The 22,858-nt window shown below is 46.1% G+C and overlaps 1 protein-coding gene across 8 annotated transcripts in view; it reads right to left on the bottom strand.

The window, feature by feature from the left end:
- The window catches only part of gpatch8 (G patch domain containing 8), a 175,762-nt gene that overhangs the window by 23,432 nt on the left and 129,472 nt on the right, over nt 1-22,858 (bottom strand). For all 8 annotated transcript variants that reach the window (XM_070864496.1, XM_070864495.1, XM_070864499.1 and 5 more), the window contains one exon: nt 2,872-3,015. In XM_070864496.1, coding sequence (XP_070720597.1) covers nt 2,872-3,015 — 144 coding nt within the window. The remainder of the gene's footprint in view (nt 1-2,871; nt 3,016-22,858) is intronic.

Genomic DNA, 22,858 nt, shown 5'->3' with positions numbered 1-22,858 from the left:
TGATCATCCTGGAGCCACGTCTCTGTAATCCCAATTACATCATATCTGTTAACATCTTATTGCACAGTTAATTCATCCACCTTCTTATGGATACTCCTCGCATTGAGGCACAGAGCCTTCAGGCTTATCTTTTTAACACACCATGCCCCTTTAGAATTTTTCTGTAATGTGGCCTTTTTTGTTTTTTGCCTTGGGATTCTCTGTCCTCCACTTTTACTATTCTCCTTTCTATCTTTTGCCTCTTTCTCCCTCTTGTTTCCCTCTGCCTCCCTGCATAGGTTCCCATCCCCCTGCCATATTAGTTTAACTCCTCCCCCACAGCACCAGCAAACACTCCCCCTAGGACATTGGTTCCAGTCCTGCCCAGGTACAGGCCGTCCGGTTTGTACTGGTCCCACCTCCCCCAGAACCGATACCAATGCCCCAGGAATTTGAATCCCTCCCTACTGCACCACTGCTCAAGCCACGTATTCATCCGAGCTATCCTGCGATTCCTACTCTGACTAGCACATGGCACTGGTAGCAATCCCGAGATTACTACTTTTGAGGTCCTACTTTTTAATTTAGCTCCTAGCTCCTTAAATTCGTCTCGTAGGACCTCATCCCGTTTTTTTTTTAAAACCTATATCGTTGGTACCAATGTGCACCATGACAACTGGCTGTCCTCCGTCCCTTTTCAGAATGTCCTGCACTCGCTCCGAGACATCCTTGACCCTTGCACCAGGGAGGCAACGGACCATCCTGGAGTCTCGGTTGTGGCTGCAGAAACGCCCATCTATTCCCCTTACAATTGAATCCCCTATCACTATCGCTCTCCCACTCTTTCTCCTGTCTGCAGAGCCAGCCACGGTGCCATGAACTTGGCTGCTATTGCCCTCCCCTGATGAGTCATCCCCCTCAACAGTACTCAAAGCGGTGTATCTGTTTTGCAGGGGGCTGACCGCAGGGGACCCCTGCACTACCTTCCTTGCACTGCTCTTCCTGTTGGTCTTCCATTCCCTATCTGGCTGTGGACCCTTTACCTGCGGTAAGACCAACTCACTACACGTGCTATTCACGTCATTCTCAGCATCGTGGATACTCCAGAGTGAATCCACCTTAAGCTCCAATTCCACAACGCGGTCTGTCAGGAGCTGGAGGCGGATACACTTCCCGCACACGTAGTCGTCAGGGACACCGGAAATGTCAGAGTTCCCACATAGTACAGGAGGAGCATATCACGTCAGAGCTCTCCTGCCATGACTTAACCCTTAGATACACTTAATTTGGCAACAATGATAAAGGTTACTTACTGATAAAAAAAGAAAAAGAAAAACTACTTACCAATCACCAGCCAATCACTTACCCCCTTCGCTGTGACGTCACCTTTTGATTTCTTTTTTGATTTCTCTTCCTGTTGAAGCTGCACAAGCACGCCTTTATAGGCTTCCCGACACCACAAACTCCCGCCTCTCGGACTGCTGCCGCCTCTCCTCGATGCTGGGTCTTTATAGGCCTCCCGACACCACGCATTCCCGCCTCTCTGACTGCCGCCGCCTCTCCTCGATGCTGGGCCTTTATAGGGCCTCTCCGAATCCCCGAGCTCCCGCCTCTCGGACTGCCGCCGCCTCTCCTCGATGCTGGGCCTTTATAGGCCTCCCGACACCACGCACTCCCGCCTCTGTCTCAACACAAACAACACTTTCCAAACACCACAGGTAGCATTCGACAAGGTATGGCCGGCAATGGTGTGGTGAACAAAATCGGGGATGCACAAGAGGCCTGCATTGGAGGAACGCAGAGTTCTGAGAGTGATGTCAGGCTGAAGGAGGTTATAGAGATAGAGAGGCATGACAATGGAGTGATTTAAACACAAGGATGAGAATATTAAATTTGAGGCATTGCTGGATGGGTTGCCAATGTAGGTCAGAGAGCACAGAGGTGATGGGTGAACAGGACTTGGTACGAGTTAAGATACGGGCAGCAGAGTTTTGAATGAGTTCAAGTTTATGGTGGATAGAAATTGGGGCCGGTCAGAACAGCACTAGAATAGTCGAATCTGGAGATGACAAAAGCATGGATGAGAGTTTCTGTCGCAGATGGACGGAGGCAGGGCAGGGATGGGCAACATTACGAAAGTGGAAGTAGGCAGTCTCGGTGATGGAGAATATATTGGGGTTGGAAGCTCAGATCGAGGTCAAATAGGACACCGAAGTTGCGAAGAGTGTGGTTCAGCCTCAGACAGTGGCCAGGGAGGGAGATGGAATCAGTGGTGGAGGCCAAAGGCAATGGCTTCGATCGTTCCAATATTAAATAACTCAGTGTTATTGCTTGCTTCTGTAAATGACGAACAGTAAATAAACCTGTTTAGTCTGGTATGCAAACATCTGGCATGTCCAGTGTGGAAATGCTACCTGCAAATCCAGAAGCAATAAATGGCTTTACTGTTCACCAAGGCCCCAGGACGTGCTATTCCATGGGAGCTGGCTTTTGTGTTGGGCACAAGGAAAAACTATCTGGAGCTGAAGTCTAAATTGTAAAAGCTCCATCCTGTCTCTTGAAAGGTTAAGCAGTAAATTAACTGCTCACACAGACTCAACCATCCCACCCTGCCAACCAGAGAGATATCATAACTCAAGCAATGTGGGTAAAAATGGGAACTGTTATTGGTGTAGTAAAAAACAAAAGTGCAAAATAACGGTTCTGGCTTTTTAACCAGCATTATGATTGTTGGTGCTTCAAAGCCGATTAGGTTATTTTCCAACAAATTCTCATCAGTAGCTCAATTTGTGCAGCACAAGCCTTCTTTTAAGCACATAACCAAACGTGAACTTTTTCTACTAATTCCAAGTGATGGGTTTCAGAACGTCAACTCAAACAGCAGCAACTCACCTGCTTATGAGCATGGTCATAAGAATTGATGTGGTTGTCAAACTCATGATGCTTTTGGTACTGCTTATCACACAATTCACAGTAAAAATTCGCTCGCAGGTCTTCTAAAGCTTTTGCAATTGCCTTTTCTTTTTCAGCATAATCCTACGAGTGAAAGAGAGATGGAAAAACATCAATATGTTGCACTGTGGAAAGGTTAGAAGTAATGCAATTGTACTCCCTCAGTAGTTCGATAGTGGTTCTCGTCAGTACACCTGTTCACATTTCATCTCTTAAATGTTGGACATATAAATAATAAATTGTTGAGTTTTGATAATTCAAAATTTATTAATAGCAACATCCCTTTGAAAACAACATAAAATGATTATTCCCTCAAGCATGTTTGTGCTCCAGATGTACGATCAGTCTGTATTCTATAACAACCCTAGAAATGTGTAACTTCTCAAGCAATTTAAGCAATAAAATAAATTTTGGGAAAAAAGGCAAGGTATGCCAGCTGGATATGGAACAGTTTATTATTCTGGAAACCTAGTGTCAGCATCAAGCAACCTCAGGTCAAGCATTCTATATCTAAAAGCAAAGTAAAGCTTCTCTACTCTGGTATAGAGTAGCTAAACTCTCAAAAGCAACCAGAATACAATTTTCTCTGTTTCCATCATGAGCCACCCTTGAAAATTGGCAATTCAGTGCCAATTTGTTCTGAACTCTGAGCAGCTTTGTATCAATAGCCTGCAGCTACTGAGAAATCGATCGAGAATGCTCAAATTCATATTACGCAAGGTCCTGACAGCCAGCAGAGGGGAAGTGAGTGAGACTTTCACACTACCATTTGGGCTTCATTTGAACCCAGGTTCCAGAGACAAAAGGATCCTAAAATGTTTGCCAAAAAAAAAGGAAACCCATAAGTTTAGCACAACAAATGCAAAGACTAGCAGAGAGTACAGGCCACAGTAAATTCAATATGATTCCATGTATTCCTGGGCTTCTTGCCAATTCAAAGGTTTTAAAACTTTAAAAATATGTTTATCCAGATGGTTAGTGATTAAAAATATGAGGACTAAAATTAACATTTTTTTTAAAGACACAATAAAAAGAAATCTGCCTGCTTTTTTCTGGAAGGGTTCTGATAACGCTGTCAGAAATAAAAGTCTATCCCTTATGAACTGTGAAAGACTACAAGCATCAGGCTACCTAGGTATAGCATCCTACCTATATTCACAATGTCGCCAAAGTCTTGCCATCTTACTCAATGAAAGAGTCATTGGGCCCAAGTTTCCACATGATTCGCGCCTGATTTTTAGGAGCAACTGGTGGAGAACGGACTATTTTAGAAATCGCAATTCTCCACATTTTTTTTTCTGCACTTCTAGTCAGGTAGAACAGTTCTAGTTTAGAACAGAATTTTTTCTTCAAAAGGGGGCGTGTCCGGCCACTGACGCCTGATTTGAAAGTTTCCACAGTGAAAATGTACTCCAAACTAAAGTAGAATGGCGCCAGTGAAGATTTTTGTAGAACTGAAAAAACCTGTTCTACACATTAAAAAATCAGGCGCAGGTTACAAATTAGGCGTCCAGAACGAGGTGGGGGGGGGGGGGGGGGGGGAGAAAGGGAACTCATTAAATTTGACAATAAATCCTTATTTATACTTCTACAAATATTATACAAATAAATCCAACCTGAATAAACATTTATAAGCCAAGAAAAGATTAAATAAACCATCTTCCTACCTGTGTGAAAGTGGAGAATTCTGCAGCTGTTCGTGCCGCTGAGCGAGAGAGGGAGGGAGGGAGGGAGGGAGAGAGGGGGGGAGGGAGAGAGGGGGGGGGGGGGAAGGAGGGAGGGGGGAAAGAGGGAGGGGGGGAAGAGGGAGGGGGGGAGCGGGTGTCGGGTCGGGGAGGTGCGGGTGTCGGGTCGGGGGGGGGAGTGGGTGTCGGGTCGGGGGGGGAGCGGGCCTCAGGTCGGGGAGCGGGGGGGGGGGGGGGGGGGAGAGCAGGTCTCGGGTCTCTGTCGGGGCGGGGGGGAGCGGGTGTCGGGGCGGGGGGGGGGGAGCGGGTCTCGGGTCGGGGTGGGGGTGGGGGGAAGAGCGGGTGTCGGGTCGGGTCGGGGCGGGGGGGGGGGGGAAAAGAGAGCGGGTCTCGGTTGGGGCGGGGGGGAGAGCGGGTGTCGGGGCGGGGGGGGAGAGCGGGTGTCGGGTCGGGGGGGGGAAGAGAGCGGGTCTCGGTTGGGAGCGGGTGTTGTGTCGGGTCTGGTCGGCGGGCGCGGGGAGCGAGTGTCGGGTCTGGTCGGGTGGGGAGCAGGAGCTGGCCGTGGGAGGAGCCTCATTCACGCAGCCCCAGTGAGGCCAGGTAGTTTGTGCTGAGAAGTAGTTAAGTAGATTGGGCCCAAGTTTCCACATGATTTGCGCCTGATTTTTAGGAGCAACTGGTGGAGAACGGACTATCTTAGAAATCGCAATTCTCCACATTTTTTTTTCTGCAGTTCTAGTGAGGTAGAACAGTTCTACTTTAGAACAGAATTTTTTCTTCAAAAGGGGGCGTGTCCGGCCACTGACGCCTGATTTCAAAGTTTCCACAGTGAAAACGTACTCCAAACTAAAGTAGAATGGAGCAAGTGAAGATTTTTGTAGAACTGAAAAAACCTGTTCTACACATTAAAAAATCAGACGCAGGTTACAAATTAGGCGTCCAGAACGAGGTGGGGGGGGAGGGGGGGGGGGGGAAGGGAACTCATTAAATTCTACAATAAATCCTTATTTATACTTCTACAAATATTATACAAATAAATCCAACCTGAATAAACATTTATAAGCAAAGAAAAGATTAAATAAACCATCTTCCTACCTGTGTGAAAGTGCTTCAGCCATCGTTCGAAGGAAACCGCCGTTTGTTGCCGCGCAGGGGAGGGAGGGGGAAGGAGACAGCGGCTTGTTGCCGCGCGGGGGAGGGAGGGGAAGGAGACAGCGGCTTGTTGCCGCGCGGGGGAGGGAGGGGAAGGAGACAGCGGCTTGTTGCCGCGCAGGGGAGGGAGGGGGAAGGAGACAGCGGCTTGTTGCCGCGCAGGGGAGGGAGGGGGAAGGAGACAGCGGCTTGTTGCCGCGCGGGGGAGGGAGGGGAAGGAGACAGCGGCTTGTTGCCGCGCGGGGGAGGGAGGGGAAGGAGACAGCGGCTTGTTGCCGTGGAGGGACGGGAAGGAGACAGCGGCTTGTTGCCGCGCAGAGGAGGGAGGGGAAGGAGACAGCGGCTTGTTGCCGCGCAGGGGAGGGAGAGGAAGGAGACAGCGGCTTGTTGCCGTGGAGGGAGGGGAAGGAGACAGCGGCTTGTTGCCGCGCGGGGGAGGGAGAGGAAGGAGACAGCGGCTTGTTGCCGTGGAGGGAGGGGAAGGAGACAGCGGCTTGTTGCCGCGCAGAGGAGGGAGGGGAAGGAGACAGCGGCTTGTTGCCGCGCAGGGGAGGGAGGGGAAGGAGACAGTGAGAAGGGAAGTCTCAGTGCTGATGTGCTGATGGCAATGTGATTTTATTAAAAAATGTACAAAAAATTAAACAGCTACAAAGAACTACAAAAATGGCCGAGTGCCAATGTCTTTTTTCCCCACAGAGCATGCGCGAACGCTCCAACGCGCACCCGCAGCGTTGCCGGCAGGAAAAAAAAACTAATTTAAATAGTACCCGCCCCCTCCCACTTACAAAATCGGTGCGAGTGTAGGCTCCGCCCCCCCTGGGCACCGCGTCAAACAGACAAGGAGCTGCAAAGCGCTCGAGAATAGCGTGTTTTTTTTCTGGCGCCGTTTTAGGTGCGAAAAACGGGCGCCCAGCTCGGAGGGGCGCCCGTTTTTTATCCTGTGGAAACTTGGGTCCATTAAGTTATTGAATTTTGAGTAGATACAAGCTCTCATGTCACCAGCCAATAGAGAGAATATAATACACAAACTCTGCTCTATGTAGGAAACATTTGGGTCGAAAGCAATTAATACAATAAATTATTTTTGAAAATGTGGTGCAATTAATATAATTCCACTGGATCGGTAGAGTTATCTAATTTCCAGTCATCCAGTACAGCATTACATCACCTTTATAGGGCTCAAATGTCCAATTGTTTTTAATTTAGCAAGTGCTTACTACTGCACAAAGATGCATCATTTTGGGTACTCAACAATGACATAAGGATCTTGTATCCTGCCACAGCAGGAAAATCTGGAGTGGATAACTGAAGTGCACTTACTTAGGAATATAACACAATTTAATTACAATGACCATCTTCAGTCCCAGAATTAAGCACAGGTAGTCATTTGTCAAGAGGGTTGTGAACTAGGAACTTGCACCAGTGCACAAAAGACTTCTTGGGTTGGTGCATCACAAAAATCTGCATCAAAGTGGAACTGCTGCCCCAAATTGTGTAGTTGCAGACAATTCATTTTTAAGAAAAGAATTCAATAGTAGCCAGTGCAACGACTTCACAAGCTGCTGATTGGAACTAAAGCCTCCATTTGGAAAGGTCACAATTCATGCATGATTAAGCCGAAGTTACACACAAACTATGTGTGCATACCAATTACATTTCTAAGCTTAAAAACTGTGCAAGCTGAAGTTAAGTACCATGAACAGCAAGTGATCACGCTCAAGATGTGTTCTATGTATTCTCCTCCTTCCCAAAAAAATCCTTTAAGTTTAAATTGTATTACAAGTGTTCCTTTGTGGAGTCAGCAAGAAATCTTATCTTCTGAGTGAAATAGAAGCAGATATAGCCTTCTGAAGTGAGGCAAGAGATCAATGCTTTGGAGCCTGTCTGGTGCCCAGTATTGACATCCATGCGCTTTATTTCAAGCAGTCCATTTTCAAACCGAGCCAGTCTAGACTATTGTTCCATTGTGAAGTAAAGCACTGGTTGCAGTTGATCTGAAAAGCGGTCTACGAATCTGCCAGCCGGAAAAGGGAGCAGACTTTGTGGTATACAAGCCAGGAGCCAACTTACATATACCCGTCTCCCAGAATCTGAATTGAAACAGTGCCAATATAACAGCAATTACACTCTACCTCATTTGCTTGAACATCACACTCAGAAAATGGAAGTACAGGTACTTACAGGGCTTGGCAGGAGCTCGTAAAAGGGGACACCAATTTCTGGACAAAATACATGGATCAACTGTGGGGAAACTTATTTACTATCCTCGACATAATTCTGAGGATGCCTCCTTTGAAGAGCAAGATTTTGGTATGACTGATAGCAACAGAATGTCAAGCAATTTTTCTTCATCATCTTCGCATAAACTTTCAAATGGTTAACTTGCAAAACCGATGAATCGGTTGTAAGTACCACCAGTGTTTAAACATTGAATTGACAAAAATTACAGGATAAAAATTAAGACTAAAGATATACTTCAATTTTGCAAAGAATTAATCACAATACTGCTCCAGGAAAGAGCAATGCTGCAGTCCTGACTGCAACATCTTTTCAGCATCACTCTTCCCCCATCTCACTTTCAGACACAACCAGCACTCTCCTACCATTTTCCAACTCCTGCATCTTTCACACAAATCAGATTTAAAAAAAGAAAAAAGTCCACCACACAATACCTGGGCAGATTAATGTTTCTTGGCTCTTCCTGCTCTAATGCATCCCATTATTACAATTTATAACTCATCTCCCCCACCTGGGAAAATCCCATCCGATAGCATATCCCACTATCAGAATATTTTCCACAAATACCAAATCAAGCATTGCTGGAATGGGCTTTTCCAAAGTAATACCTTCCATTTATATAGCACCTTCAACACAGTAAAATGTGTAATGGTGTTGCACAGAGGCATACAAAAAAAAAATTGACGCCAAGTTGAAGTCACAGGAGATATTAGGAGGGATAATCAAAAATCTTGGTCAAAGAGGTAGGCTATTAAGGAGGGGCTTAAAGGAGCAAAGGAAGGAGAGGTTTGCAGAGCTTCGGTGGCTTAAAGCAAGGCCATGGTGGGGCGACGGTAGAGAGAGGTTACACAAAAGGCCAGACTCAGGAGAGTTGGGGGGAGAGGGGAAGAGAAAATAAGTCTGTAGGAGGTCAGAGCACTTGGGAATACATAAGGGGCCAGAATCACATTTGGGGGAGTGGGCTAGTTGTTGCACTGGGATGGTTACAGAGATATGGAGGGACGAACTCACGGGCAGATTTAAACACAAGGATGAGAATTTTAAATTGAAGTTGGAGGAGTGTAGGTCAATGAGAACACAGGTGACAAGCGAAAAGGACTTGGGCAGGATAGGCTACAGGTAGCAGAGTTTTGGATGAGCTGAAGTTTGCAGACAGTGACGAATGGGAGGCTGGCCAGAAAAGCATTGGAATAGTTAAGTCGAGTCTGCAGGTGGCTGAGGCAAGGATGGGGGTTTCAGCAACAGATGGGCTGAGGTACAGACGGAAGCAAGCTATTTTATCAAAGTGGAAGTAGGCAAGAGCCATGACAGACAAAAAAAAAAGTCAAGATATCCACCAGGGGTTTTTGCCACGAAGGAACAGGTAGGTAAAATTCCTGACGTAGACCACACGAGAGGAGGAGGAAAGATCTTTCATCATAGTGGCCAGCACAGGAACTGAAATAAAATACCAAAACTGGCAGTTATTCCTTAGAAATGGACTTTAGTATTCTATAAAAATTATTAACAATTATATATTCTATATAAATAGACCATAAAGAGAGCCAAGGGTATTTAACCAGGATATGTTGGTCACTCTTTCTGATCTATGGTTTACTAAATTTTTATTTTCAGAGCTTGCAAAAATCAATTGCTGTTGCTAATACAATATTAGATTAATATCGGAGGAACTTCCATAAGGTATTGTATATTCACGGCAATCATTGCACCAACTCATAATCTAGGCTTTTGGATCGAAATTACTTTACTGCATGTTAAAAGACAAGTTTGACAGATTCCCACAGCCAAGTCATAAATCAACCTGCCGAGAAGTAAACTATAATCGCATTTAATTCTTTAAAGACTATGCGACCGAATGCCTACACTATATTGAAGCTAGTACAAATTTGTCAAAGGTTTCTCAAGTTATTACAGGGACACCGACAACTAATAGATGAGATAGCCTTCATGAATCTCACCAGAATGATCCTTTCAAGTAAATCTATACAATCATAAGCTTGCATCACCTCTGTTGCAAGTTTATCTCATTTTTTACAAAACGACAAAATGATGGGCACATTCATCTTCAATATAACTAGAATGACTTCATGTTTTAAAGTAACTGTTACATTTTGCTTTGAGTACCATTATGGATTTTCAAGCTGGGAGTTGGAGCAATAGTTCACAGGCTAAGGAGACAGACTATAACCCCTTTCCCATACTCACCAAGAGGAATTCAAAAGTCATGCTCAAAAAGTTAATGAATTTAAATAAATACAGTTTTGCAATCACTTGACAAATGTGTTAAATGTAATAAAAACAGAAAATGCTGGAAATTTCAGCGGGTCAGGCAGCATCTGTGGAGAGAAACCAAGTTAACGTTTCGGGTTGATGACCCTTTGTCAGAACTCTTAAGTGTAAGTGTAATGTTACTTCATTGCAATATTAAATTGGACCAATATTAATTCCATGGGCGCAACCGGGAAATTGCACCTGAAATTTCGCCCATTTTGCCGATGTCAAAAAACGCCCAAGTATGCTCCTAATCTCATTAGAATGAACTCAAAATGGGCCCAAATTGGCAAAAATCAGTGCAAACAAGGAAATGGAAAACCATTACCAGTATGTTTCTTCTTTGAGTCTTAAAATTTACAGTTTCAACTCACTTAACCATCAGCCACAGAATTACGAAGTTAAAGAAGTCATTGGTGAAGCATTAACCCCCTCATCTCCAGAAACAGAGGAACGAATCACAGTTTCATATTGCATTCCCCAGAATAAAGTTGTATGACTTCTTTATCTGTCTTCAGGTCAATAAAATTATTTAGAGGGTTTAAAATAACTAGTGTTTCTCAGTTGATTCTTGAGATTTCAAACCCATTCAAGGGGAAAAAAAAACCCTATACGTTGCAGCTTGATAAGCATGATGACCAAAACAATAAGCAAGCATTTCAGAAATCTGATGCTAAATCCTGAAGAAAATTGGAAACACTCATGACCAAATTCTTCTGTCGGCTTAGATTCAGAATGTACTCACCACGACAACATTCACCGTGACATCATCAGTATCTCGCAAACCCTCCGCTTTCCACTGGAACACATTTCTAGAGAACTGTTTTTATGAAAGTACGTGCCTTAAGCAAAATTAAAATTAAATACCTTTTTCAACGTAACATTTCTGCGTATTAACAGAACAACAGGTAAAGGGCAATCTAATCAACAATAAATTCAAAAAAGATGTTGACTGATATAGTTCTATGGGCATTCTGTCTAAAACTAGACAGTAAGTATTCGCAGGCTGTTTGAACCAATCCCGTTCTGTCCTCACAACAAGGTTTATTCTCGAGTACTGGACAGGAATGGGAATGCTGGCTCATACTCCCCTCCCACTGCAAGGCCATTTTTGTATGCACAACTGCTGCCATGGTTGAGACTAGTTGGTCAGTTTTGTTTTGCTCAGCTAGGTGTCTAAAATACATAGAAACCCACCAGCATGCTTAAGAAACACCAAGACAGGCTACTAGAAACTTCACAAATGTACCGTTTCTCTCTGCCCAATTTAGAGTCCAGACAAGGTCATACCCCATCTACTCAAGTTCAGAGGTTCAGTACAGGCTAGTGAAAAACAAATCTCAGGTACACCTGTGTGCAGGTGTGCTATAGTTTAACCAGCTCAAACAATAGAGTGCGTCATCACAGGGCACCATTAAAGGTACAGTTCATTGTCTTGCTGCTTTCCCATCACAGAGCTGAAAGAAGAGTCTCAGTCTCTGATTCTTCCAAGAGCCATTAATGAGCTAGTCAATCATCAGAAATCCTGAGTCTGTCACAGAGGGCTGGACTCTGTTACAATCATTCATCACCAGATGGGTCACTTGGGAGCCATCGTGATGCCGTAAAAATCACATAACAAATGAAGAACCAAAAAAAAAGAGATGGCAATTACTCAGTTCTTAGTCAGTAAATTGCATCTGTATGTAAAGCCTATTTCATTCTGAACACACTTTAAATCGGAAATCCAAAGCTTTCCTCAACTTTAAAAATTGAACATAATGAATATATTTTCCCTGATTCTGCAGTCAACGGGAAAGGAATAATAGTGCTCGCCATTCATCACGCTGAGAGCAGCCCACAGACTTTTTGCAGCCTTTTGAGTGACAACTAACGGTTCCCAGATATTTTCCAGCGCGGCGCCATCTACAGGGGATCTGTGGTACGTGAGCAGCACAAGCAACAGTGTGGCTCTTCAAGCATTCAGATTGAAGAATCCTCACTGAAACACGCAGAGTCTAAAGCAAGAAGTATAAATCAGAATATTAAATCCATTGTAAAAATCATGTACAGAAAGCAAAACAAAGGGAAGGATGGGATTAAGAAAGTGAGATGAGAGACAGAAAAAAAAGTTAAAAAATTTAAAAAATCTCCAACACTAATTAAATGCTGAAGGAATGAGACTCCATACTTGTAAAATTAAATTTTCAGAGCCAGAGAGATAGTTTGGCAGTAATTATGACATGACTGCTAAAATTTCACGTACACCTGAATGTACCAGCCCAGATTTTTTCTGCCGTGTTTAGTGGATAACTAGTGGCTACGTACCCCAACTTCACACCCTTGCATGGATTTCCATGCTGAGTCTATAGGCAGGGTACCGGTAGAGCACAGCCTGTGGAGGAGCAGGATAACTCAAACAGCAATTTCTGGATTTCCGTGTTTAACTGCACATGTGCAGACCCTAGAAGCAGACGTCCCATTTTCCTAAAACATATATATTTTAAAAAAAATCTAAAAATGGTCAACAAAAGGGTGCTAGTGAGAAGTGACGAGAATGTGTTACACACGCAGTATGGCATCTAGAGGGTTCGCTATAAATTGCGACTATATCAACTGGCATTTTTATAATTACAACCGCATGTAGTCAAGTTACTGTTTCAAACTACACATTTTCTTTAATGGAGATAAAATACTTCAGAAGTATGATTTATAACCATAACTTATGAAATAACTGAGCTGAACACAAAACCTAGTCAAAGAAATCAAGCAGCAGCAGAAAGATGTCGATGATGAAAGAATAAGATGAAAGCTACAGCTCTGAATAGTTTCTGATACAGCAGAATCGGAAAGTTCACGGTCATCCACGTGGTATAAATTTCTCAGGCGACAAATGCTTCAATTTGTTTGCAGAGGCAGGATGAATGAGTATCTGAACGGAAAAATGTACCATTGCTAACAACATGCAAAACATGGAGTTCTTTTAGAAAATTTGACAGAGTAAAGAACGCAGCAGCACCCCTGAAAAATTTTACGCGACTGTGTAATTGTGGTGCCACAATGTCAAAACAAGGTTGGCACAGCAATTGCGTGGATTGTTGAACAAAAATCGACAGATGATTTTTTTTTGTTTAAATGCTGTTTGGTACAAAACTGATATTAAGTATGGTATGGACCCTGCGTATTTGACATGGATAGTATGACATTTTAAGATGGAAGGCAGTTTTTTGTTTTTGCATTTTATTTTGCAAACTTATATCCTGTAATTAATGGTGTTTATCGATTAACATCTAAAAGAAAAGGCAATTTTAAGTTTCTCCAAAAAAGAAGCGTTATTAAAAAAAAAACCTGAGTTGAAGGAATTATTTTATTCCAAATTAATCATTGGTCCATGTTCCATTTCATTTTTAGCTATTCCTCAAAGCTCAGAACGGTAAACATGTAAAATACTGAAAATGGCCCTAAATTGGTTTCACATCAATTCTATTACTGGGAGGCAAGGTCACCAATAAGTACACAAAATATACAACTGGTAATGGGACAAATTTTCTAGTGCAGACACAAGTTACAATTCAAGAAAAATCATGCTGGTTCTCCAACATGTTATCTTGCTACTTCTACAGAGCATGTAGCTAATAAGAGCTAATACAAGTGCTGTGCTGCTGCTCCACTGTAATGGCACTTCTGCAAAATTGTGTCTGGTCAAGGCACCGCAAAGCAAGAGTCTTGCTGCTTTTGAGATATAACAGATCTGATGAACCGTGAGTTGTTGCTCCCTCTTCCTTGAACCCAACCATGTACCATTATTTCAATTTGAGGATAGACTGGCCAAAACTTAACTTCCACTTCTCCCCTGAGGGTGTTGCTTTATTTTTCCTGATTTGGAGATGGGCAAGTCCAAGTAAAATTTCTGACCGCCTTGCACAGGACAATGGCATTTGCCAGGTTAGGAAATGGCGTTAGGGAAACTGATGGGACTGAAGGCCGATAAATCCCCAGGGCCTGATAGTCTGCATCCCAGAGTACTTAAGGAAGTGGCCCTGGAAATAGTAGATGCATTGGTGGTCATTTTCCAAAATTCCATGGACTCTGGATCAGTTCCTATGGATTGGAGGGTAGCTAATGTAACCCCACTTTAAAAAAAGAGGTAGAGAGAAAACAGGGTGATGGGGAAAATGTTGGAATCAATTATTAAAGATGTAATAGCAGCGCATTTGGAAAGCAGTGACAGGATCGGTCCAAGTCAGCATGGATTTATGAAAGGGAAATCATGCTTGACAAATCTTCTAGCGTTTTTTGAGGATGTAACTAGTAGAGTGGATAAGGGAGAACCAGTGGATGTGGTGTATTTGGACTTTCAAAAGGCTTTTGATAAGGTCCCACACAAGAGATTAGTGTTCAAAATTAAGGCACATGGTATTGGGGGTAATGTATTGACGTGGACAGAGAACTGGTTGGCAGACAGGAAGCAAAGAGTGGGAATAAACGGGTCCTTTTCAGAATGGCAGGCAGTGACTAGTGGGGTATCGCAAGGTTCAGTGCTGGGACCCCAGCTATTTTACAATATACATTAATGATTTAGACGAAGGAATTGAATGCAATATCTCCAAATTTGCTGATGACATTAAGCTGGGTGGCTATGTGAGCTGTGAGGAGGATGCCAAGAGGCTGCAGGGTGACTTGGATAGGTTAGGTGAATGGGCAAATGCATGGCAGATGCAATATAATGTGGATAAATGTGAGATAAATGTGGGATAAATGTGAGGTCATCCAATCTACACTTGGTCTCCCCAATGTAGAGGAGACCACATCGTAAGCAGCGAATACAGAATATTATATTGAAAGAAATACAAGTAAATCGCTGTTTCACCTGGAAGGAGTATTTGGGGCCCTGGATAATGGGAAGGGAGGAGGTAAATGGGGAGGTGTTGCATCTCCTGCGCTTGCATGGGAAGGTGCTGTGGGAAGGGGAGGGGGTGCTGGGGGTGACTGCGAAAACAGGAAGGCAGATTATCTAAATACTGATAAATTAGTAAAAGACTTCTCTGCCACTATTTCTGGGGATGGGCTTTTGACCAGTATCCACTATAAGCCCACTAACTCCCACAACTACCTGGACTACACTTCCTGTCGCTCTGCATCCTGTAAGGACTCCATTATATTCTCCCAGTTTCTCTGTCGCATCTGCTCTGCCGACGCCACCTTTCACACTAGTGTCTCAGATGTCTTTTTTCTTCAACTGAGGATTCCCCTCCGCTGTGGTTAACATGGCCCTCGACCGTGTCCGTTTTATTTCCCGCACCTCTACTCTCACCCCTTTCACTCACCGGGTTCCCCTTGTCCTCATCTTTCACCCAACCAGCCTCTATGTTCAACGGATCATCCTCCGCCATTTCTACCACCAATCATATCTTCCCCTCCCCCATCAGCTTTCCGAAGGGACCGCTCCCTCCGCGACACCCTGGTCCATTCCGCAGTCACCCCCAGCACCCCCTCCCCTTTCCACAGCACCTTCCCATGCAAGCGCAGGAGATGCAACACCTCCCCATTTACCTCCTCCCTTCCCATTATCCAGGGCCCCAAATACTCCTTCCAGGTGAAACAGCGATTTACTTGTATTTCTTTCAATATAATATTCTGTATTCGCTGCTTACGATGTGGTCTCTTCTACATTGGGGAGACCAAGTGTAGATTGGGTGACCGCTTTGCTGAACGCCTCTGTTCGGTCCGTAAATGTGACCCCGAACTTCTGGTCGCCTGTCACTTTAATTCTCCATCCACTCCCACTCAGATATCGCCGTCCTCGAACTCCTGCACTGTTTCATTGAAGCTCAACGCAAGCTTGAGGAACAGCACCTCATCCTTCGTTTAGGCACTTTACAGCCTTCTGGACTCAACATCGAGTTCAATAATTTCAGACCATAACCTCTGGACATCTTTGGTTCCCTTTCTCTCCTCCCCATACAACACCCCACCCCCGATCTTAGTTTTTTTCTCTTTGTCTCTAATAGCAGCTGATCAGTACTCCGCCATACATACCCTATTCGGTTCAACCCTTTTCTAACTTCTGTCATTACCATTTCAATTCGGCCCATCATCCCTTGTGTCTCTCTAATCTCTCCTGCCTTCCACCCTATCACAGACCTTCCCTTTTGTTCTTTCCTCCCCTCCCAGTACTTAAAAATGTGCTCTTTTCGAACATTTAGCATCGACCCGAAATGTTAACTTTATTGTTCTCTCCACAGATGCTGCCTGACCCTAGTAGATTTCCAGCATTCTCTTTTTTATTTCAGATTCCAGCAGTCGCAATATTTTGCTTTTGTGCTGAAATCTAATGTTAGTGGCAATTTATGCCCTTTTCTTGGGAAGTCGGTACATTGTTAGGTGGCCAAAAACAAGAACAGCAAACAAGCTGGAATTCTCTATCACAGAAAATTGTTGAGGCCAGCTCGTTGGATATATTCAAAAGGGATGTGGCCCTTACGGCTAAAGGGATCAGAAGGTATGGAGAGAAAGCAGGAGTGTGGTACTGAAGTTGCATGATCAGTCATGATCATATTGAATGGTGGTGCAGGCTCGAAGGGCCGAATGGCCGACTCGTGCACCTATTTTCTATGGGCTCAAGTTTCGAGCCACGCCTAGAATGGCGCAGTCCCGACCTGGACGCCTGTTTTTCGCGCCACAAAGTGCACCTAAAAAAAACTTCCGGATTCTCCAGCTCCCTGCAGGTTGTTTGCAGCTCGGCGCAGCGCAGCAGGAGCTGTAGGGGGCGGAGCCAGGTCCTTGCGCTGATAACAGTGCCCGGACCTCTGCACATGCGCGCTACCGTGGGCACGCATGTGCAGTAGCTCCAGGCGCCCAAAACTGTGTGGGAGGGGCCGAAGCACGCAGCCCCTAGCCCTGGCCGAATTGCCTCACTGGGGCTGCGTGAATAAGGCTCCTCTCCCATGGTCAGCTCCCGCTTCCTCCCGACCGACTCCTGCTTCCTCCTGACCCGATTCCCGCCCCGACTCTCTCCTCCTCCACATCCCCCCGGACCGGACCCCGACACCGACCCGACTCCCGCTCCCCACCCATCTCCTCTCCCCCCCAGCCCCCTCCATCTCCTCCTCTCCCCCCCAGCCCCCTCCATCTCCTCTTTCTCCCCCCCAGCCCCCTCCATCTCCTCTTTCCCCCCCCCACCCCTCCATCTCCTCTTTCCCCCCCCCACCCCTCCATCTCCTCTTTCCCCCCCCCACCCCTCCATCTCCTCTTTCCCCCCCCCACCCCTCCATCTCCTCTTTCCCCCCCCCACCCCTCCATCTCTTCCCCCCCCCACCCCTCCATCTCTTCCCCCCCCCCACCCCTCCATCTCTTCCCCCCCCCACCCCTCCATCTCTTCCCCCCCCCCCACCCCTCCATCTCTTCCCCCCCCCACCCCTCCATCTCGTCTTCTTCCCCCCCCCCACCCCTCCATCTCGTCTTCTCCCCCCCCCCACCCCTCCATCTCGTCTCCCCCCCCCCCCCCACCCCTCCATCTCGTCTTCCCCCCCCCCCACCCCCTCCATCTCGTCTTCCCCCCCCCCACCCCTCCATCTCGTCTTCCCCCCCCCCCACCCCTCCATCTCGTCTTCCCCCCCCCACCCCTCCATCTCGTCTTCCCCCCCCCCCACCCCTCCATCTCGTCTTCCCCCCCCCCACCCCTCCATCTCGTCTTCCCCCCCCCCACCCCTCCATCTCGTCTTCCCCCCCCCCCACCCCTCCATCTCGTCTTCCCCCCCCCCCACCCCTCCATCTCGTCTTCCCCCCCCCCCCACCCCTCCATCTCGTCTTCCCCCCCCCCCCACCCCTCCATCTCGTCTTCCCCCCCCCCCCACCCCTCCATCTCGTCTTCCCCCCCCCCCCACCCCTCCATCTCGTCTTCTCCCCCCCCCCCACCCCTCCATCTCGTCTTCCCCCCCCCCACCCCTCCATCTCGTCTTCCCCCCCCCCACCCCTCCATCTCGTCTTCCCCCCCCCACCCCTCCATCTCGTCTTCCCCCCCCCCACCCCTCCATCTCGTCTTCCCCCCCCCCACCCCTCCATCTCGTCTTCCCCCCCCCCACCCCTCCATCTCGTCTTCCCCCCCCCCCACCCCTCCATCTCGTCTTCCCCCCCCCCCACCCCTCCATCTCGTCTTCCCCCCCCCCCACCCCTCCATCTCGTCTTCCCCCCCCCCCACCCCTCCATCTCGTCTTCCCCCCCCCCCCACCCCTCCATCTCCTCTTCCCCCCCCCCGCCCCTCCATCTCCTCTTCCCCCCCCGCCCCTCCATCTCCTCTTCCCCCCCCCGCCCCTCCATCTCCTCTTCCCCCCCCGCCCCTCCATCTCCTCTTCCCCCCCCCCCACCCCTCCATCTCCTCTTCCCCCCCCACCCCTCCATCTCCTCTTCCCCCCCCCCCCACCCCTCCATCTCCTCTTCCCCCCCCACCCCTCCATCTCCTCTTCCCCCCCCCCACCCCTCCATCTCCTCTTCCCCCCCCCCCCACCCCTCCATCTCCTCTTCCCCCCCCACCCCTCCATCTCCTCTTCCCCCCCCCACCCCTCCATCTCCTCTTCCCCCCACCCCTCCATCTCCTCTTCCCCCCACCCCTCCATCTCCTCTCCCCCCCCACCCCTCCATCTCCTCTCCCCCCCCACCCCTCCATCTCCTCTCCCCCCCACCTCTCCATCTCCTCTCCCCCCCCACCCCTCCATCTCCTCTCCCCCCCCACCCCTCCATCTCCTCTCCCCCCCCACCCCTCCATCTCCTCTCCCCCCCCACCCCTCCATCTCCTCTCCCCCCCCCACCCCTTTATTGATTTTAAAAAAAATGTATTAATTTTTTTTGATTGATTTATTGATGTTATCATTTATTATTGATGATGGCTCTTTATTTGTAAAACTGAAGTGTTTAATGTTTGTAAACTTCCCTTTAAACACCCCCCCCCACCATTCCCTACGCCTGATTTGTAACCTACGCCTGATTTTCTAAAGTGTAGACAAGGTTTTTTCGAGCATACAAAAATCTTCACTTACTCCATTCTAAGTTAGTTTGGAGTAAGTTTTCACTGACGAAACTTTGGAAACAGGCGTAAGTAGAGGACACGCCCCCTTTTGAAAAAAAATTCTGTTCCAAAGTGAAACTGTTCTAACTGACTAGAACTGGAGCAAACTAAATGGCGAGAATTCCGATTTCTAAGATACTCCGTTCTACACCAGTTGCTCCTAAAAATCAGGAGCAAATCATGTCGAAACTTGGGGCCTATGTTTCTAAGAACCCGTGCAATTGTCTTAGAAACATGTTGAGGGAACGTTAATATACAGTACGTGAACTCTCGCCACATCTTGAAGAAATCACTTAAAAAAAAAAAGTGAATCTGACATGTCTCAAAACAGTGTGCATAACCCTTTGGTCTCAGGTGACTTTGATATCACCGTAGCTGTGAAAAGATCAACCCGACACTAAATTTGAATTAACTGGTCTATAATGCAATTTACAGAAGAACTAATTTGATCAGGCAAAACCACCTGCTCTCCAATGAAGATTGACTATCCTCTGTTTCGCAGATAGTTGTTTTCACCTCTGGTGACTTCAGCTGGTTTGGGTCAGTGTGTTTTGTTATTGTACAATTGGGCAGGACTATGCTAGAGTAAGCAGATTGTCACATTGTTTATTTCATGACATTTAGGGTTAAGGTTAGGGTGTACAAGAGCAAATGCACATTTTGTCCTTGGAGCAAAGTGAATTTTCACCTGCTGCAACAAGAAATTGGTGACAAATGAAAGCTGTGTTATGAGAAACAAAGCATGGTCTGCACTATTAGTGCCTTCTCCTTAAGTTCCCAATGTTGATTCTCAATATTATCAGTGCCCAGTTTCAAAGAAGATCTACAAAAGCAAAATACTGCAGAAGCTGGAATCTGAAATAAAAACAGAAAACCTTGGAAATCTCAGTGGGTCAGGCAACATCTGTGGAGAAACAGAGTTAACGTTTCAAGTCGATGACCCTGTGTTTCTCTGCAAATCCACTGGGAGGATAGACGCACCAACGTCAGTCAGTGTTCTCGCTCAGGCCAACATCCCCAGCATCGAAGTACTGACCACACTTGATCAGCTCCGCTGGGCAGGCCACATCATCCACATGCCCAACATGAGACTCCCTAAGCAAGCGCTCTACTCAGAACTCCTACATGGCAAGCGGACCCCAGGTGGGCAGAGGAAATGTTTCAAGAGCAAAGCCTCCCTGATACAAAGTGCAAAATCCCCACCGGCACCTAGGAATCCCTGGCCCAAGACCACCCAAAATGGAGGAAGAGCATCTGGGTGGGTGCTGAGCACCTTGAGTCTCGTCGCCGAGAGCATGCAGAAATCAAGCGCAGACAGCGGAAGGAGCGTGCGGCAAACCAGACTCGCCATCCACCCTTTCCCTCAACGACTGTCTGTTCCACCTGTCTGAGACTGTAATTCCGGTATTGGACTGCACAGCCACCTGAGAACTCACTTTTAGAGTGGAAGCAAGTCTTCCTCGATTTCGAGGCACTGCCTAGGATGATGATGTTTCTCTCCACAGATGCTGCCTGACCTGCGGAGATTTCCAGCATCAAATGAGATCTATCTGCACTGCACAAACAAAATAAACATTAAATCTGAAAGAAAAACAGAAAATGCTAGAAATATATAGATCAGTCAGCAAATGCTGAGAAAAATATAGTTAATGTGTCAGGTATAACTGCTAGCATTGAATACAAAGACAAACACGTATTCAGTTGGGTTGGGCAAACAATGGAGGGAGACCCCAAACCTTGATTATGTTTCAGTTTTTAGCCTTGATGGATTACACTTGAAACACTAACCTTTTTCCTTTATAGATGCTGGCTGATGTTCTATTACATTTGCCAACCACTGAACAGAATTGGATATAAACATGAATAATCTACTTGGGCAAAGCACACAGCAATGTTTATGCATGAGAAAATAAAAAACACTGATAGGTAACATAAAGCCGTTGGGTATGATAAGGGTGCAAGCTGTGATATTCCTTTATTAAAAAGTGACTCCTGTGAAGCACAACATCCACTCGGTTTATCAACTATTGGCTGGTCAGTAAGGTCAAGCATCAACCCGATGCCTCATTAGTAGTTCTATCCTTTATGCCACATTTTTCCCTTTTCATGGGCTTTTCCACCTGCACTCCAACCTTTATAGCCCCAGATCGACCTGTTCCTCCACTCTATTTTTCTTAAAATTTATGAATTCACATTAAACGTGGAATTGCAACTGCCACCTGTCTAGCCACTATACTGATTCGTCTCACTTCCTCCTGCATTCTTTCTCGCAGTTTATAATGCCCCTAATTTGGCATCAATAAATTTCAATATCTTGTGACCATGTTCAAATAATTTATATAAATGGAAAGAGAGATTTAAGCACATATCCATAGGCATACCAGTAAACCACATCGCAGCAATCCAAAAAACACCTGTTTATCCCTATACTCTGCTTTCTTACATAGTATATAGGGCACAGAAATGGGCCATTCGGACTAACCAGTCCATGTCAGCATTTATGCTCCTCGAGCCTTCTCCCATCTTTTCTCATCTAAATCTATTAGCATAACCCTCTATTCCCTTCTCTCTCTTATGCTTGTCTAGCCTCACTTTAAATATATCTATACTATTTGCTTCAACCACACCCTGTGGCAATGAGTTCCACATTCTCACCACTCTGGGTAATGAAATTTCTTCTGAATTCCCTATTGGATTTCTTGGTGTCCATCTTATATTAATGGCCTCCAGTTATGCTCTTCCCTACAAGTGGAAACACTCTCTCTCTATCCATTATAAAAACATTTCATAATTCGGTCACCCCTCAGCCTTCTTTTGTCAAGAGAAAAGGGACTCAGCCTGTTCATCCTTTCCTGGTGCATACACTCATTTCTGGTATCATTCCTGTAAATCTTCTCTGCACCCTCTCCAGTGGCTCTTTATCCTTTTTATAATGTGGTGACCAGAACTGTACGCAGTACTCAGTGTGGTCTAACCAAGGTTCGATACAGGTTTAGCAGAGATTCACTACTTTTCAATTCTATACCTCTAGAAATAAACCAGAGTGCTTGGTTTGCTTTTTTTTCTGGCCTCGCTAAGCTGTATCGCAATTTTGTGATTTGTATATTTGTACTCCGAGATTCCTCGATCCCATCTAGACTCGCACCCTCTAAGTAATAAGTGACCTCCTAATTCTTCCAAAAAAATGTAATACCTCACATTTACCTGTGTTGAACTTAATGTCCTGCTGTAATTTGTTGCAGTTCTCCTTCTTGTTTTGTCCTTTACCAACTCTTTATCCTGTAATGACATCAGACTAGCCCACATTTTCTTTTGGATATTAAGAGAATAATGGGGATATGGGGACAGCGTAGGAAGGTGCAGTTGTGACAGAAGATCAGCCATGATCTTATTGAATGGCGGGGCAGGCTCGAAGGGCTGAATAGACTATTCCTACTCCTATTTCTTATGTTCTTATGACATGCACTTTAGCAGGTCTCTTATGTAATTGCTTATTAAATGCTTTGAGACATATTCCTACTTCAGGGGTGAAATGAAT

This window comes from Pristiophorus japonicus, chromosome 21 (assembly GCF_044704955.1).
Source record: "Pristiophorus japonicus isolate sPriJap1 chromosome 21, sPriJap1.hap1, whole genome shotgun sequence".
NCBI lineage: Eukaryota > Metazoa > Chordata > Chondrichthyes > Pristiophoridae > Pristiophorus > Pristiophorus japonicus.
This window is presented reverse-complemented; position numbering and strand designations above follow the sequence as displayed.